The 17213-nt window shown below is 36.6% G+C and overlaps 1 protein-coding gene across 2 annotated transcripts in view; it reads left to right on the top strand.

Annotated features, from left to right (window-relative positions):
• The window catches only part of ATG5 (autophagy related 5), a 75512-nt gene extending 63536 nt beyond the window's left edge, over positions 1-11976 (top strand). For both annotated transcript variants that reach the window (XM_054062900.1, XM_054062899.1), the window contains exon 8: positions 9666-11976. In XM_054062900.1, coding sequence (XP_053918875.1) covers positions 9666-9802 — 137 coding nt within the window. In that variant the 3' untranslated portion in view covers positions 9803-11976. The remainder of the gene's footprint in view (positions 1-9665) is intronic.
• Positions 11977-17213: the final 5237 nt, after the last annotated feature.

Raw genomic sequence — 17213 nt, 5'->3', positions numbered from 1 at the left:
TCTTTATAAAGAAAAATCTTTATCAAATGTTTCATTTTTTTTCAGGAACCATATTGATAACCTTTAGCTCCCTGGCTGTATACAGAGATAGCCTTAATTTGTGAAGGTCAGTTGTACACAGTTTAGAAGGAAGGGAAACCTCAAATCTAATTAAGGGCATGGTGCATGAAAGGGTTAACATTGTAAGTCAAGATGCCTGTTGTTTAAAAAAGCTGTACAACTCCTAAAAGTGATTTAGCTCTCACTTACCAGTGGAAAACATATCATGGATGAGTTGGGTTCAATTTGTCAGGTAGTCAGAGTGCTTATCTTTTAATGCACGCCTTGCCTGTTCCTTTTATATATAAATATATTGTGTGCTCTTGTTACGTGGAACGGCAGCATGGTTTGCATTGAACTTTGCCACTTTGTTCATATGTGTATAGCCAAACTTAAATGTATTGCAGAAAACTGTTTTATGAGCTTCAGTTGCTAACCCCAGTCTTTCATAAACTAGCACAGGTTTATTGTAGGTTCAGGGCTGAGGTTGAGTCACTGAAGCTAAGGAAGAAGGGGTGTAGTTCCTGGGAATTTCATCTTATAAAATCTTTGATTTTTTTTTTTTTTTTTCTGCCTGAAGTTTGATGGGAAGTATCTCAAGCTCAGTCATTGTCAGGTCTTCTAAAACTTTTAAACTACTAAAATGTTAGATGTATTTTAGGGTTCTGTCATAAATTAGTTTGGGGCTTACTACAACAACCCCGTTAAAAAGCTTCTATTAAATATACAAGACTAAAAATTAGAAAAAAAATCACCCCAAAATTTAGTTAAGTAAAGCTTTTATTTCCATCCTCTATCTGCTTTTCCATTGAGCTGCATGAACTTTTTTAGAGAAGGGAAAATCCCCTTGTTTGTCTCAGATCGCATTATTGTCAGTGTAAACTGTTTTGGACTGCATGGAGAATTCTCAGACAACCTGGACTTACTGGTGTTTGAGGCCAAATTCGCTTTCTCGAAAACCTTTTTCAACTGCATAGAAAAAAGTTTTTCCGTTTGTTGACATACTTTCTGGCTGCTGTGGGATTAGAAGTCCAACCAAGGCCATATCAGCTGCTCCAAAGTGTAATAAACTCTTGCTTGTCATGATTAGTTTAATCCACATTTTCCGTTGTGTTTCAGAAATGTGGTTATCTAACCTGAAGATGGACTTGAGGTAGAAGACGACAGAAAATAACAGGAGAGGAAAAATTGTATGAAGAAGAAAACTATGAATAGGGGTGATGCCAAGTATTTGATCTCAGTATTTAATGACACTTAATATAGAGTATGATGTTGCATATTCATCTACTTAGCTTTTGCTATCCCCAAAATGTAGGATTAATGCTGGAATATAATCCAGGGAATCTAATCATAAAAACAAATGTGGTTAAGAAACTTTTTCTTCTCCTTTAAGTCACAAATGTCTAAAATTAAGTAGGAGATGTCTATGCCATGAGAAGATCATGTAGAAATCAGCCAGCTGGCCCGTATGAAAACCAGGGAAAGAAATAGAGCAGTAATTAAAGCTAGATCAGTGAATATGGATGTTATGACAGTGTTATGATGGTGCAACACTTGAGATATCTTGCCTAGAGCTAGGCTTTTGTAGTCAAATACCCTGCAAGGGCAGAGTTCACTGAGGTTGATACAGGTCTAGTTCTGTCATAGAATTTTGGACATAGTAGCAGTAGTTCTTATGAAGGGCTCTGGTAAGATGACATCAAGGTGTTGTAAGGGTGAAATTGAGACACTTAGTCTGAATGATGAAACACTCCAGGATGGAGAGAGGCTGATGTTTTGAACTGTTTGCTTTGGAGAAGCATTAAAAAAATCAAAATAGTGAGTTAGAAAAGAGAAGTTAAGCACTCTTACTGGACCAGGCTGCCCAGTGAGGTTGTGGTTGCCCCATGCCTGGAGGTGTTCAAAGCTGGGTTGGATGAGGCTTTGAGCAACCTGATCTAGTAGAAATTGCGCCTGCCTGCGGCAGGGGGCTTGGAACTAGATGACTTTTGTGGTCCATTCCAACCCAAGCCATTCTGTGATTCCAAGTTATCTGTAAGGTGTTGTTTAGTAAACTTATTAAAAATTAACATTGTTTTTAAAGGAGATTTTTAAATAAAATGTGAAGTTTTGGATTTTATGTGCTATGAGTTGCCTTTGAGGCTGGGAACTTGCCTTAGTTAAAAGCTCTCTGGAATATCTGTGCAGGATATCAAGATATCTGTGGGGAATATCAAGACTATCCAGAGCTGAGAATATATTTAGGAAAACTGTGACCTTCAATCTGAGCAATTGAACTCATGTTACTATCAATGGTTAAAACGAGACTTATTCTTTTGTTGCTGCCAATTAACCAGATCTTCCATGATTGTTTATTTTTATATATATATTTTATATATATATATATATATATATATATTTGGCTGCTGGATTATGTCCAGGAACTGAAGTTCTTATTCTCTAAACCACATCTTGTGTTTAGAATTAAACATTTATTCCAGATACAGAATCATTTCGAGGAAAAAGACAGTTCTGAATGGTGCATTGACCATGTATTTCTGTGTGAGTTCTTCACCTGAAATCAGCATCAGTGGCTTTCCTCAAGGCTGCTGGGATATGTAGGCGGGGGGGGGGGAGACGTCAGCCCTGTGCTTTTGTGTCACATATCAGCCTCTAGATTTTTGAGGTCAGAGGAACCTTTTGTTGTGGCTAGGCTATTTTAGACTCAGCTTTGCAGAATTTTTTGTGTGTTCTTGCTCTTGGTCAGAAGGTACCGAACAGCCTATCTTGCCAATTGTGATCCTATGTATCATCCATGTTTCTGTTTTAACTGATAATTATTCCAGCTGAGGGAGAGGAAGGGAATAAGGATTTCAGTAGTTTGTGTGATTAAAGTGAAAAATATGTTAACATTGCTATGGAAGATGAGTCACTTCTGGCAATGGAGTCTACTACTGTGATGAGCAGAGTCTTTTTTGCAGTGGGGTGAAATTTCAGAAAAGTACGAAGAGCCTGGGGTGTGATGGCTGAAATAGGCTAGTGTGAAGCTTCTGAAAACTCATACTAAGATTTTATTCCTTTTTTAAAAAATTTAACAACCCCACCCTCCATAGAATGTGCGGTAACATTAGACGTTGAAGCTATAATTTCTTAGTATAAGATATTTTGTATCAGTAAAGAGATCTTAAGTATTGACTATCTGAAGTATGTGTGCTGAGTTCATTCAAAGAGCAAGTGATCGTTTGGCCAAGAAATTTGACCAAACTCAACTTTTTTTGTATGCACTTGTAATGCTAAGTCTTGTATTAAACACCTCTTAGTACTCAGCTGAATAGGTAAGATTTGTTTAAAATACAAATTTGTTTTTCTTTTGAGACCTTCGTATAGAGGTTGTCATTACTGTGGAATCTGAAGATCTCATGATATTTCTGTACTTTGGTCACTTTGCACATGCATATGCCAGAAACTGCAGAAATATTCCAGTTAGATTTGAGTTTATGAATGATAAAGCCTGAATGACTGTTTTAACTTCCAATATTTTTTTAAAAAATACTTAAGAAAAGCAAAACGTGAATATTTGATTTATGGATGGGTTGAATTAATTCGAAGTTTTTTCACTGAGTAAAAAATACTTTTCCGTAGATTAAAAAAGTTATGGTATGTCAATAAAGTAAATATTACCTGAGTGATGTGAGAATGTTCATACCTGCTCCATAGCTTAATTTTTTTTGAGTATGTGGCTATTTTATGAGCACATGTGATTTTTGTAGCACATGCAATGAAAATAATTGTGAAGTTTGTCTTGTTGTGAATGGTCTTCAGATATTATGAGTTTTCATATCAGACCTCAGAGCTGTTTTTAGTTTTGTATAGGTTGCTGTTGAAGAGCTTGATTCTGTCAGTTGAAAGATCCCTGTCTCAAATTGAACCATTACTGACAATACTGGGGATTTTTGGTTTTTAGATATGTTACCTACTTAAAAGTGCAAAAAGCTAAGTATGACGATCAAATGCTTGTTTATTTCCTTCTGCTGGTGTGGAAGTCACTGGAGTACTTGTAGACCGTGAGGATTGTCTGGGGCTGTCTATTCTCTGTATGTTCTACAATATCTGACCTGAGTTGCTTAGAGAAGGGAAGGGTAACTTCAACTAAAGTCCAGTTCATTCTTACCATCCATGGTTACAGGTTAAAATATAGTCTTTGAATTTCCTTGTTAATATAGTGTAGTCTTTTGTAAATAATTGCACAATTTCATATTCGATCCTCTGTGCTAGACCAGAAGTCTAGTTTTCAAGGTGGAAATTTTTGCCTTTGCTTGCTGGGGACTTGGTCCTACCCAGCCTTGTCTTTAGGCTTTCAAAATTTGGTCAGCAATATCTGTCAGTAATGAACTTAGTGGCTGCATCTACACGTGAAGCATGTTACTGAAAGCTATGTATCTGTAAGCAGTTTCCTAAAAGATCCTAAGGAGGTAGACGGAAAACTTCCTTATGAATATGTTATTGCATCTCTTCAGATTCAGAGATGTCCAATTCACCAGCTGCTGAGCACATGCTGTCGAGGAGCGCTGTGGCTGCTTCAAGATACATGCACCTAAAGACCTCTTGTCCTGCCTGGTAATTTGAAGAGCAGGAGAGGTGGAAAGGAAAGCAGCCAAACCACAGCCGCAAAAGAACTCTGATGCTTGTAATGCTGACCCAAGATAAGTTTTCCCACAGCGTGAATATAACTTAATATCTGTTATACATTTAGTGTCATCTAATCCAGAACATATGATGTATTTTGAGATAAGCAAGCAAATGTTTATGTCCCACGTCACAGCTGAAAAAGCTGGAAACTAATTATGTTTTATTATCACAAGGCTACTGCTACTGCGACACTTTCCTTGGTTATAGTTACTACTTACGCTTTTTTATTATCCTCATCTACTATAGTCCTGTGGCCTTGTACTGTGCAAGTGCTTTGTTTGTTGCTAGTTTGGAGCAGAGGGTTCTGTTTCCCTTTTTATGATTTTAAAGCTAATTTTGTAAGTGGTATGGCCACTGTGAGGTAAGCAGCTGTGGATTCTGCCTTGTCCATTTTGATGACTACAGGCAGGTTCTGGGACTTGCATTGGAGGAATCTAATTGAAGTACTGCAGGAACGTTTTTGCTAAATCCTGAATATCTTGTATTGTCTATTAGTGAAAGAATTTAAGCCTGCTAAATTGCCCTGACTGGTGATTGCTGGAGGCTGCAAATAAGAACAGAGGTATTTCATCCCACTAAAGAATTTTAAGTGGTGCATCACAGATGTTAGTCTGACTAGAGAAACTAATCTGGTGTAGGTGAAAGGGAGTGTGTAGCTACAACACTGGTGAGCATTGTGGTGCTAATCTGAGTGGAAAATGGCTGAAACATGTACCTTTGCCAGAAGGGATCCCTTCTGACTTTTCTGTTTGTAGGCACTTGAATATATCTAAAAAATAATCTTTTATTTTCCCTTTATCTTTAACCATTCCTTTCTAAATAAAAATATAATTTAGTAAAAAAAAAAGTTACTTACATGGCAGTGCGGGTATGTGTTACAATCTGAATTGGTGCTGAATATGCTAATTAAATTCTTTTGTTTCCTAATTTTGAGTGCTTTACTTTGCAAGAAATAACTTATATAGCTAAAGGAAATAGAAAAACTTACCATGTGCTACCATGGCATCTGGCATTGCACATCTTCCTGCCTTCTCTGAAGACTACAGATCTTCTCTTCTTTACTCTTTCTCTGTTTCTCACCGATTTTTGAACATGGAGGGTTTTTAGAGGAAACTTGAGGTTAGCAACAGCTAATATTGTAGTAGTTTGGGCATTCTCCTTAAAGAAGGGAAAGCAGACTTAAGCTGCCTCAGGCTGAGGAAGACTTGGAGCCATTTTCAAGGTCTCTGAGATGCAGAAGTCACTATCTCTTTCTTCCTTCCAGCGGATGCCTATCTGCACAAGATTTCTTTGTCAATACTTTCTTTGGCTGGATCAGAGTGGCTTCCTGATCAGGAACGCTGAGGCACCTTCTAGATGATAGAGAAGTAGTCCTCTTCTTGAACCCTGCACTCACAGAGAAATAGGCAGCTCTGATTTTTTTGTACGGAGTTGGAAGAATTCTGACCTGACATGATGCGGTTTATTAGAGCTAGTGTCTAAATTAAGTGATCTGAAATGTCTCAGAAATGTCTTAGTACCCAACGTGTAAGCAGAGTTACCTGCCTTCTGAAGGTGAAATGTTGTTAAAGTTTACCAGGAAGCTTTATAATCTGTGCTTATCATTTGCCACTAGTGACTTTTGGTGGCTAAAGTGCCTTCTGTACTCATGGATTTCCACAAGGAAAGTAAAGAATAATAGTTTAAACCTGGGACAGCCACTCTGATAGGAGATGACAGTCTTGAGACTTCTTTTTGGAAATGCCAAATCAGTGTTTATTATTTGTGTATCACTTAAGTAATATAAAAATACTCTGTTTTTAAGTAAATAGTTACCATGTACACACGTTATAAAAAATGCTTATGAAACATATATTGCTATGCTTTTATTTTTTAGATATTTCCACTTTATCTTCTTCCTGAGAATACTTTGCAACAAAGTAAAAGGAAGCATCTTTAAGTCATTACAGCTAAAATATAACTCAGTTCTGTTTTGATTTTAAAATGAAAAAAGTAAGTCAGTGAGATGACTGGAAAACTAGACTTCTTGGTTTTGAGGAAATCCTGGTGTTTTACTGCATTACTCAGTAGTGTAAAATTTTTTTGACAGTAATGATATTATCAGATCTGGATCCCATGCACTACAGATGAGCAGAGTTACTTGCCCTAATTTTTATAGGCCTAGTCCAGTGAAATGTCATTAGTCTTCTTCGTAATTAAGTAATTTAAATCTTACACCACTCATTTTAATATATATATATCGTATTTAGCTTCTTGTACACTTTTATAGAGGCATTTTGTCAGTCTAAAAAGACTGTGTGTATCATAGAATACGGGGTAGGGAAGAGGACCACGCTTGCTGTGTCAAAATGCAATACAAAGTAAGCTCTTAGGTAACTCTTAAGACTTCTGATCAGTAATGGAAGGAAAAATACTGTGTACATCTATTATATCTATAAACCAGGTGGATGAAGCTTTCATGTTAGGTAGCAAATCATTCGGAACACAAATCATAGAGCTAATGGTGTATACAAATTAGACAGCTATTGAGAGAACAAGAATATTTTCCAGTAGTTTGCTGTTGACAAACTACTGGAGAGAAAAGTTGAAAAAGGTTTAGGTAGGTGTGACTTAAGTGAGAGTTTATGGTAACAAAAGGACGAAAGAATGCTAAAGGAAAAACAATAGATTTTTTGAAAGAAGGCTACAGTAAATACAGAATTAGTAGATAAGATGTCTTTAGTCAAGCCTCAAGGGGAAAAGGAATTAAGGAGAAGTGACGCTTTGTCAGAGATAATACAAAAGCATAAACAATGCTAATGCAAAGAATTAGACTTTAATTAAACTGTAAATTCTTCATTGACCTCTAATACTTTCTCAATTTGAGGAACAAAATGAAAGATTTGTATGAGAAAGGGACAGTGTTGGGTGGGAAGCAGGGAGTGGGGACACCCAGATTAGCTAAATTTCATTTTTAAGCAAGAGGTATTAAGTTAATACACACACACACAAAAAAATGTTCTGTCATGCACTAAAAGAGCCAAATAACGTTTATAATTTGTAAGCCTTTCCTCCAATGACAAGAAAATGGTACTGAAGTTTTTAATCTATTGTTTGCAAGTTTTTGTTAAGAAGAGTCAGCCATGTATAGGTGCCTAGCACAGTACTAATGCCAAAACAGCATTTGGCCATCTGTCTATATAAACAAATTAGTTTCTGAAAACTAAATAATATTGTGAAATGTAAAAAAAATGTCACCGACTCAGTGGCTAATTTATGGAATACGATAGATTAGATTTTAATTTGAAAGTGTTAAATACATATAATTGGGAGTTACTTTCGTATTAAAAATATTTAGAAGTTCCCTAAATTCTCAGTGTAAAAAAAAATTGGTTTCTAAGATTTTTTCTACTGCAGTTTGTACTCTTCACAATCTGACTGGTAATGTTTCAGCCCATTAAACATCTGCTTTGGTTGAAAATACCAGAAGTTTACTTTTAAATGATGTGCTGTGTTCTTCTGACCTGTCTGAAATAAAACCAGAAAACAGCAATTGTTTGTGGTTAATTTAGTGTGATAACATGTATACTGTACCATTTAGAGAATCAAGTTTTATATATTTAATTGGGAATTTGTACGGTATATGATACTGTATGTACGTAACATGTAACTAATGTATGATGCTTTATTTTAGGCATATGAAACTTTCTGCTTCTGGAAGACTTATTACTAGCGTAAAGTCAACCATGTATTCAGGGATGATTCTTCCTATTCTAATTTAGCCTGTGCTGGCATAGATACCCAGTTATATTACAAACTTCTTCAGGTAGCTGTCAAATCACTTTGGTTACCAAACCAATTAGATTTTATCTACGTTATAAAATAGGAATTATGCTACAACTAGGAGACCTGAATGAAAGAGCCAGTAATGGTACCTTCATTTCCAGATTCTGCTTTCTTCCACGCAACTCTTAGGGAGCAAGGTGATTTGTTATGCAACATAGTCAGCTGAGAGGGGCATAAAATGCCAGTTGAAGAAGACAGTGATATTTTTCAGCACTGAATATGGATTTCACTGTGGTAGGTCCATGTGAGAATGCCAGAGTGTAGTGTAAAAACAGTAAAAGGTCACTGCCTACTTTTTTTCTCTTAACCATTATTTGGAGCATAGTTCAGATGCTCTTCTCATCTTAAGGCTCTGAAATAAATTTTCATTTTTGTTTTTTTTTTTAGTTCCATTTCATGACAGTTATGTCAGTTGGTTTAGCTGGTTCCCATCATTTGAGTCAAAGGATCAAAGTACTTGCATCCTCCGGGACAAGTATAAATAAAAAGAATTGAAATATTCTTAGAAAATATTCTTGTCATACTGGGAATCATTTGCTAACTTAGCTTTTACAAGAGATGAAACTAAGTGAGAAAAAATTGGTGCCAACTCAGCTTTCTGTTGCTAGAGACTTAAGTAAATTATTCTTTGCAAAACAAAATTACTTCAGGAATATTACACATATTGTATGTGAGACATGTTACACATAGTCCAGCTCTTTCAGGAGATCATAGTATTAAGAATACAACTTCACTAATATGTTTTAGGGAGCTCAGCATCTTAAGCATGATCTGTAAAATGTAAAATACATATGCCTTATAGCCAGGTGAGATGGATATGTCTTAACTGTGTTGATATCAAGCTGCGATCACTGCAGGAAAGAAAAGTTGCAACTAATAAAGAAAAGTGGCGCTTTCATGAAATTTCATTTTAACCCTTTTTTTTTTTTTCTTGGAATTAATTTTAATTCAAAGTTTCTGGTTTAGATGATAGAAATCTTAGCTTTCTCTATACCGATATTTCCTGCTTTTCATTCTGTTAAATGTTAAACTCTGTAACTCCAAAGCCACCATAAATTAAGTATAAGTAAATGTTTAATCTTTCTCTGAACTTTGAATAGTGTACTAGTGGTTTCTCTTTTTCTTTGAATTAGATGGAGAGCAGAAGACTCAAGTAATGATTCATGGAATTGAGCCAATGCTGGAAACGCCCATACAGTGGCTAAGTGAACATATGAGCTATCCGGATAATTTTCTCCACATTAGTATCATTCCCCGACCTACTGATTGAAACTCAGCTATACTGGTATGAGGATCGTTCTCAAGCTGGAATTGTGAGGGCATGTCGACTTCTTTCTTCTGTCAGTCTTGACAGAGGCAGCCTGACCAGAAAAAACACCAACAAAAACCGAAACAAACCAAGAAGTCCTCACTGCTGCAAGCCAAACAGGAAGAGAGATCCTATGATCAGATAAGGGCAATAGGGCTGATCTTATTTTGCATCACCGCTGCTTTTCTTCACCGTTGTAATTAAATCAGTTGTGATATGAAAGAATTTACAGGACCTCTACAAGTCTGCTGTTTTCTTGTAAAATATAATGAAGCCGAAACTGTCAGCTGAAGAGCAAATGGAAATATGCCACCTGATTGTATTTCTGATTAACAAATAAACAGGGCTGTTTCCTAAAGCAGTAGCGTTTCAACTTTGAGAGTGGAAACATTGGTTTAATTTTCTAGAAAGTAAGACACTGAGAGATTCAGTTACCAATAGCTTTTTGTAAAAGATCAAATTACTGTAAACCCATCTTTCCTTAATGAAAAGTTCATGTTTACAGTATGTGTATTGGTATGCAAATGATCTTTTAACTTTGATAACAAGCAGTGAGAGATTTTAAAGTAAACCGGTGAGCATGTTTTGTCATTTAAAAACATGCACAACTTAATAATTTACAAATACTTTTGATTTGTATGCTGTCACTGAATACTCCAGTATGTTTATTATTCAAACCAGTTTTCACAGACTAGCAATGATGTACGATAATTTGTCTCAGGATTTGTCATGGCATTTCTTTGTGCTCATCTAATTTTTTTTCTGTGAGAATATTTTCTTAATTTAGTTTGAAAAGTTAAAAAGAAAAAAGTAAACGGATGTTGCAAACAATTGTATCCTGCTGTTTATTCCCATAGACCAGAAAACAGTTAAATCATAGAATGGTGAACAGATGTATTGCTTTTTAATAATTTTGAATTTTGGAAAGCTGAAACATTTCCAAGCTAATACTTCCTTACATCTGCATTTAGTTTTCTACTGTGGTCTCTGAGCAATCGGTCTGAAATTTGGAAGCTTCTAATCTCATTGCACAGATTTTTCCTTAGTTTAGCAGATGTATTTTTAGGTTATTGGATAGCTTGGTTTTTAAATGTTTGTTACCATTGCAGCTACTACTAGGATTCTACCATTTTTTTGTGTTACGCTGAATTCATCAAACTGTGCGCTATATTGCTTTGTCTGCGGTTTGTGGCTGTTTGTGGCACAAAACTGTCTTAATAGTAGGCATATTATCAAATATGTCAAAAATTATCAAATATAAAGCAAGCATGGCATTTTTATTTCAAAAACTAGTAGCTCTTGAAGTTCCTGCTCAAAGTCCTGGCTTGCAAATGTCCCCAAAACTCCCAGTGCTGTTCCCATTCTGCTTTGTTTCCATGCTCTCTTTATGGTAGGATACTTACCTGTATCTGAAAAAAAGAAGAAAATGAAAATCAGTCAAAGAAACAAAAAGGCCTCTTTTTAAGAAGCAAGGGGGGAAGGGCGTCCTTGAGTGAGGATAGAATTAAGGCTAAATAAAAAAGCCCTAAGGGCAGAAAAAGTCAGTAGACAAATTAGATAGTGTTTTAAATGTAAATGAGGGAAAAGGAGAGGAAAAGGTAACAGTGAAATAAATCTATGCTCTATTTTGCAGGTCATGAAAAGTTTTTTGAACAAACCAAACCATGCTGATCTGTGTTCACACAGAACTGAAATAGAGTTTTCTTAAAGTGGGATGATTTGGGTGAATTATTACAATTTCCAGTTCTGTTTGGAATTTTTGTTAAAACGTTGGATTGGCATTTATAAACTTTCTTAGGCAGACACATCTAAATATTCTGGAGAATTTTAAAAGTTCTGCCAATGGATAAAGCAAATACTTTGTAGAGTCTTCATATTAAAAAAAAAAAAAAGTCTTTTGTAGTTTTCCCATTAGTCAGATTAAGAGGCAGTACATTTAAAGAAAACTATAAAGTTTGTTTCCTTTGTTTCAAGGTAAGCTGGGGTAAGTACTAGCTATTTTAATATATTTTACACCAGCAGTATACAGCTCTCTTCTCATGGCCTATATTTGCTAGTAAATCTAACTTTTAAGGCCTAGCATGGAGCAAAGAAATAGCTTGGCTTTGAAACATACTCTTTCCTCTTATTTTAATTATTTAAACTTTATTAAAAAATAAAACAAAATATGAGTCTGTGTTTATTTCCAGGTAAATAAGGATCTTTGTCATGGAGTGACAGAAGCATTTCATTAATACTTAATAAGTAAGATCTTCTTAAAGAAGAACTGGTTGGGTGGTGTATCTAAAGAAAAGCACATCATTACAAAAATCAAGTGGCGTCTCTGCTTTACCTGATTTAAATCACATTTTTGTAGTTTCTTTTACTTACTGTGTGAATAACAATAGCAACAGAAGGTGCGTTGTGGCTTTAATTAAATACTTTTCTTCACTTTGAAATGCTGTAACTTCTGGAAAAAACAGATTTGGCATAAGTTGGTCAGAATGTAACACAGTGCTCACTAAATTAATTTCAGTACTAAGGAAAAGTGCCAAATCCACACACACTCTTCTACATTTAGAATTTAAGTGTATCTGGTCAGCAAGTTAACTTATAGTTTAAGAAAGAGCAAAATGCGGAACTTGTTGCTGTCATCAGTGTATTTCATGTTGTTCGGCAATGGCCACCTCCGTTCTTTGAGTGTTCTGTGAAGGAAGTTAATTTTCCAGTGATTTCTGTGATACCACTGGCTCTCAGTCAGCACACAAGTTGATGCCCTTTCATTGAGAGCTAGAAAAGGGGATATTTTAGTTTTAAATTTATTTCTATTAACTCTTTAGCAAAGAAAAACAACAGCAAAAAAAAAAGGAGCATGCTAAATACAATACATTTGTACTAATAAAAAGTTGGATGATATTGCCACTACTGAGAAGAATGTGAACATGGCATCTGAAAGACTGCTAGCCCTGAAGAATGGAGAATTGGTAAAGATGTTGAACTGAACTTACCAGGTGGGCACTGGGGCTAAGGAGGATTTCTGCTGGTACATGTAGAGCTCATACAGTAGAGTGTTATGTCTTATGTTGCTAAAGCACATGTAATCCTGGGTTCCCATTAGGTACAGAATATTAAGGGAGGGGAGGGGTGCAGGGAGGGGGTTTGCCTGCAGGGACAATGGTTCTCACGTGGAATATTGAGGGGGTGGGTCTGCACACCTCTGTGCAGAAAGAAGAGATTTGGGCTGGTGTAGGGGCTGTGCTGCAATACTGCTGGGTAGGTAATATCAGTGCAGCTGGGAAATCCTGCAGGAATTTGATGAAATATTAAATCTTAAAGACATATCAGGCCCAGAAACACACGGTATGATCTAGCCATTAACAAATGTATGGAAAGGACAACTATTGAGCTCTTTCAAGTTACTTCACTAAGAGTTTTAGGAGAAAGCCGATGCAAAGGTAAAGTTATGGAAATGGTAACTGCTGCTTGCCTGTGATAGCCACTCAATGACTAGGAATGTCCTTTCAGTTTTGCGTTCCTGTGTGTTTTGCTTCAAAGGCCAGATACCTGCCGCCTAGAAGAATATTGATCATTGCTTCCAGTATTATTTATATCCTGCTTAATAACTACATCATCTTTTAAAAAAAAAAATAACATTCATTGTATGGTGAATAATGTCTGAGTGACAACTTGTTTATGGCACTGACGATAGCTGGTGTTTTTTCAGTTTTGATACTTAGGAAAGTCTGCGTCTTGGCTGTACAAATGTATTAGCACACTCTTAGAAGACTTTAGGGCTAAAATATTACTAATCCCTTTAGAGAATGTTTTAAGCAACTTTCACGGCTTGCCAGTGATAATTTTCCAAATCAAGGAGCTGGACAAGAAAAGGACAGACTAATCCCTTTTGTAGGTAATTTGCAAAAAACATTTTTCATGTAATGGTTTTAAAATCTCCAAGGAAACTAGATGTTAGTTTGCTTGAAAATTTAGCTGACACAACATTTTTATTCATGTTACCATATGCACGTGTTAAAACTGGTTACGTACTTGTATAAGTCTAATATTAATGTTGATTATTATCAAATTATGCCAGAAAACCTCATTAGTGATCATGAGGGCTCCCATGGGTACTGTTGTTCTAATGCTGCAAAAGGAGGAAATGTGGGGATTGAATGGATCTCTAGCAAGTACTACCACTTTTTCCAACTTCAGCCTTCCAGCAAAACCAAAATTACTGTGTCTTTACTGAGAAAATAATGTTATTTTCTTGATGTGGAAAAAGCGTATTGCAGGGAAAATATTTCCCAAAAAAAGATTTTTGATTCAAAATTTGTGGCTTTATTGTATATCAAGGCTTTTGGAAAGTGATTTTAGCCATTGAAAGAGACTCCAGAAGTGACTTTTTTTCTTTCTGTAGGATGAGAAAGGTTAGGCACAGAGGTTCTTCGAGTATCACATTACATATAGAATGGATTTCTGAATTAAAGCAGGTAGGTGTCTATTCTGAATTAAAACTTCTGGTTTCAAGACAGGGATGGTGACATTTCAAAATGTCACGCTAAACCTGAGTAATATCTCTTGAGAGAGAGGCAAAAAGATGTGAAGTTTCAAATGTTCAGAAGTAGATTGCAGATTTCTGTACTTTCAAGTTATGCTATCAAATTAGCTTGTGGAAGAAGAGTTAAAAATGAGAGATGTTTTCTTTACTCCCTTACCTTTCATGTCCATGCAATTCAAGTAATTAAATTCTTTTAAGTGAAACACTAGTTTCTCTAAACAATAGATTAAAGAACACCACAGAATATAAAACTTCAAATACAGCTATGTAAACAGGTACATGAAGGGGAGTTTTGTGTAGTTCAGGTTTTTAGATGTATAAATTAACTACCAATCATAGGAAGTTTAAAGGTATGGATTTCCGCACAATTTTAATAGTATTTACATGGATAAAAAAACATGAGGTATAAGAGAGGCAGTCAAACACCATGGTAGGGTTGGAGGAGCTTGACTTTACTGCACTTGAAACTGCCAGAATGCGTCAGATTTTAAAATAGCACTTTCCACTGAAGATGTTTGAAGTATTACTCCTTGCATCATTTCACTAATGTAGGTCAACAGATACGATAAAATGAATATGTTGTGGGAACAAATTTGCAGTAGTCATTGAGTATTATACAGTGGAAAGGGTAAAGCTGATGTGATATGTTTTGTATCTGCCAGAATTTGGAGGATCACTTCTTAGACTGTGTCAAATGTGTCTTGCAAGTTCACACGCACATCTTAAACGCTGCTAGAAGTTAGGTCCTCTTTCAAAGAAAACCTGGCTGTGGTGGTGGTTAAAAAAAAATCATTGATGTTCACTAAACCTCTCCCTTCATGGGATGCCTTGCAGTGAAAGGCATGTGGAGAGAGTGCACATGCAAAAGCTGGTAATGTCTGATTTAATACAGATATGTATCTGATTTTTCCTTGTGTATACTGAGATTTTGTTGCTTACGGTCAGTAGTGTCCCAGCTGTTGTAAAAAAGACAATTTGTCATTCTTTCAGCTAGGCAGAGGCTTTCATGAGTATTTTCGTCACTACAGAATTAAAGAGCAGAATGGAAACTATCTGGCAGAAACTTGCACCTTGCATGCTCTTCTAGCTATAATTAAAATGATCTGCACTTCAGAGGTTTGATTTCTGTCAGATGTATACACACACCCTTGCTGGATTTTTTTTTTCCACAGTTCAAGATTAGCAAAATAAGCTGGTGCTCCTTCATTTTAAAGTTTACCCAAGTCTGTTCAAGGCAAATGGGAGGCAGAGATGAGGCCATGGGAGTGGCCTGCCGGCTCCCAAGTGCCAGCGTGTCCTTGGAAGTTCTCAGCTTGTTCACGATTTCCACCGTGACACTTTTAACACAGGTGTTCTGTCCCTTACTTGCAAACTCTTCTTTAGTTTGCAGCTTCTGTTTGTTTAGCTAATCCTTGACCTCAGCTGTGACTCGGGAGGAGGTTTACACGCACGTTGCTCTCAGGTGTCCGTCTCTCCTGCGGGTTTGCTACCCAGAACTGTAGAGCAAGTGCAACTGATGTCTGACGCACTCTGTGACCCCTTCACGCACAGCTTCTCCTTCAGCATCTGAGGTGTGAGTTTGTTTCTGCTGGTTGCCACAAACTGGGTAGCCCTGTAGGAAAACAGTGAGAGAAAGGTGCAGAGAAGCCGAGAAACAAGAAGTAGTAAAAAAAGAGCGAAGGTGGAGCCTGAGAGAAAAACACTTTGTGGGGAGTGAAATGACAGAACTGGATTCTTGATCTCACCCAGGTTTCTCGTTTGCTCATCATCTTACAGCTCCCACTGTGTGCTTTCCTTTACATTCTTTCCATGAACATGATGGTGTACTGGCTCTCGCCTGTCAAGTGAAACGTCTGGCACCTCTGGTAACACCATCTGCGACAGACGGCTCCTCCTTGGAGGATGCAGGGCACCTGGGAGGGTGCATTTGACTGTTGGTTTAAGAAGGCCTTTATTTACAATAATTGTTTCAGAGCTTCCTCTGCAGGAGGTCCTAGGCCTGGGTCTCCTTCAGCTGCCAGGAATTAGGAGGTCTTCCACAAAATAGTGACATGGTTTGCACGAGTACCTCTTGTTACTGTTTTAATATATTGTTGTGCAAAACTAAACAATCGGTATTGCTTTTTAATTCACAGAATGGCTAATGGAGTCACTCGGGGCCTTTGTGTTCTGAAAATTACTGTATCACGGTTCTGAAGTTTTACTTTATACTGTTACGGACGTTTCATACGGAACAGCAGAAGGCGTTTTCAATGTGTGTGATAAATACCAAACCCAGGTTTGGTCACAAGCCTTTTCTGTTTCATTTTCCAGTCAGAACAAGATTCCATTATATTGGGTTTAGTTGTAGAAAAATATGCCAATATTCATAATCAGGCTGTATAGGTGGTAGCAAGAGGACGTGTCATTTTTAATCATCAGCATTTTTACGCTTTACATCTTGGCACCTTTCAGTAAAAGACTCACGATGAATTCTCCCTCTCTGCTGAGGCAGAACCACCCAGGCAGTTTCTCTGCCAGTTTGGGGGATCTGCTCCATTATGGAAACCATCCGATTATGTTTTATTGTATATAAATTTATCCTTGACAGCTGTGGAGGAAATAATTGGAACAATAACCATAATGGCAATAATTAAAAAAAAAAAAAAATCAGCTTCATTTGTGGTTCAAATGTCCATCCCTAACAAATCATAATGTCAGTTTTTAGTGAAATTAGTGGTCCCACTTCTGGTTGTGCATTAAATTATTTTGATGGTAAGAAGGCACAATCCTAGTGGATCAGCTTACAATTTCCTTGAAATACATTGTGTGCTTTTAATTAATATGCCAATAAGA

This window comes from Cuculus canorus, chromosome 3 (assembly GCF_017976375.1).
Source record: "Cuculus canorus isolate bCucCan1 chromosome 3, bCucCan1.pri, whole genome shotgun sequence".
Lineage (NCBI taxonomy): Eukaryota > Metazoa > Chordata > Aves > Cuculiformes > Cuculidae > Cuculus > Cuculus canorus.
The sequence above is the reverse complement of the archived record's forward strand: the minus strand, read 5'-3'. Positions and strand labels throughout refer to the sequence as shown.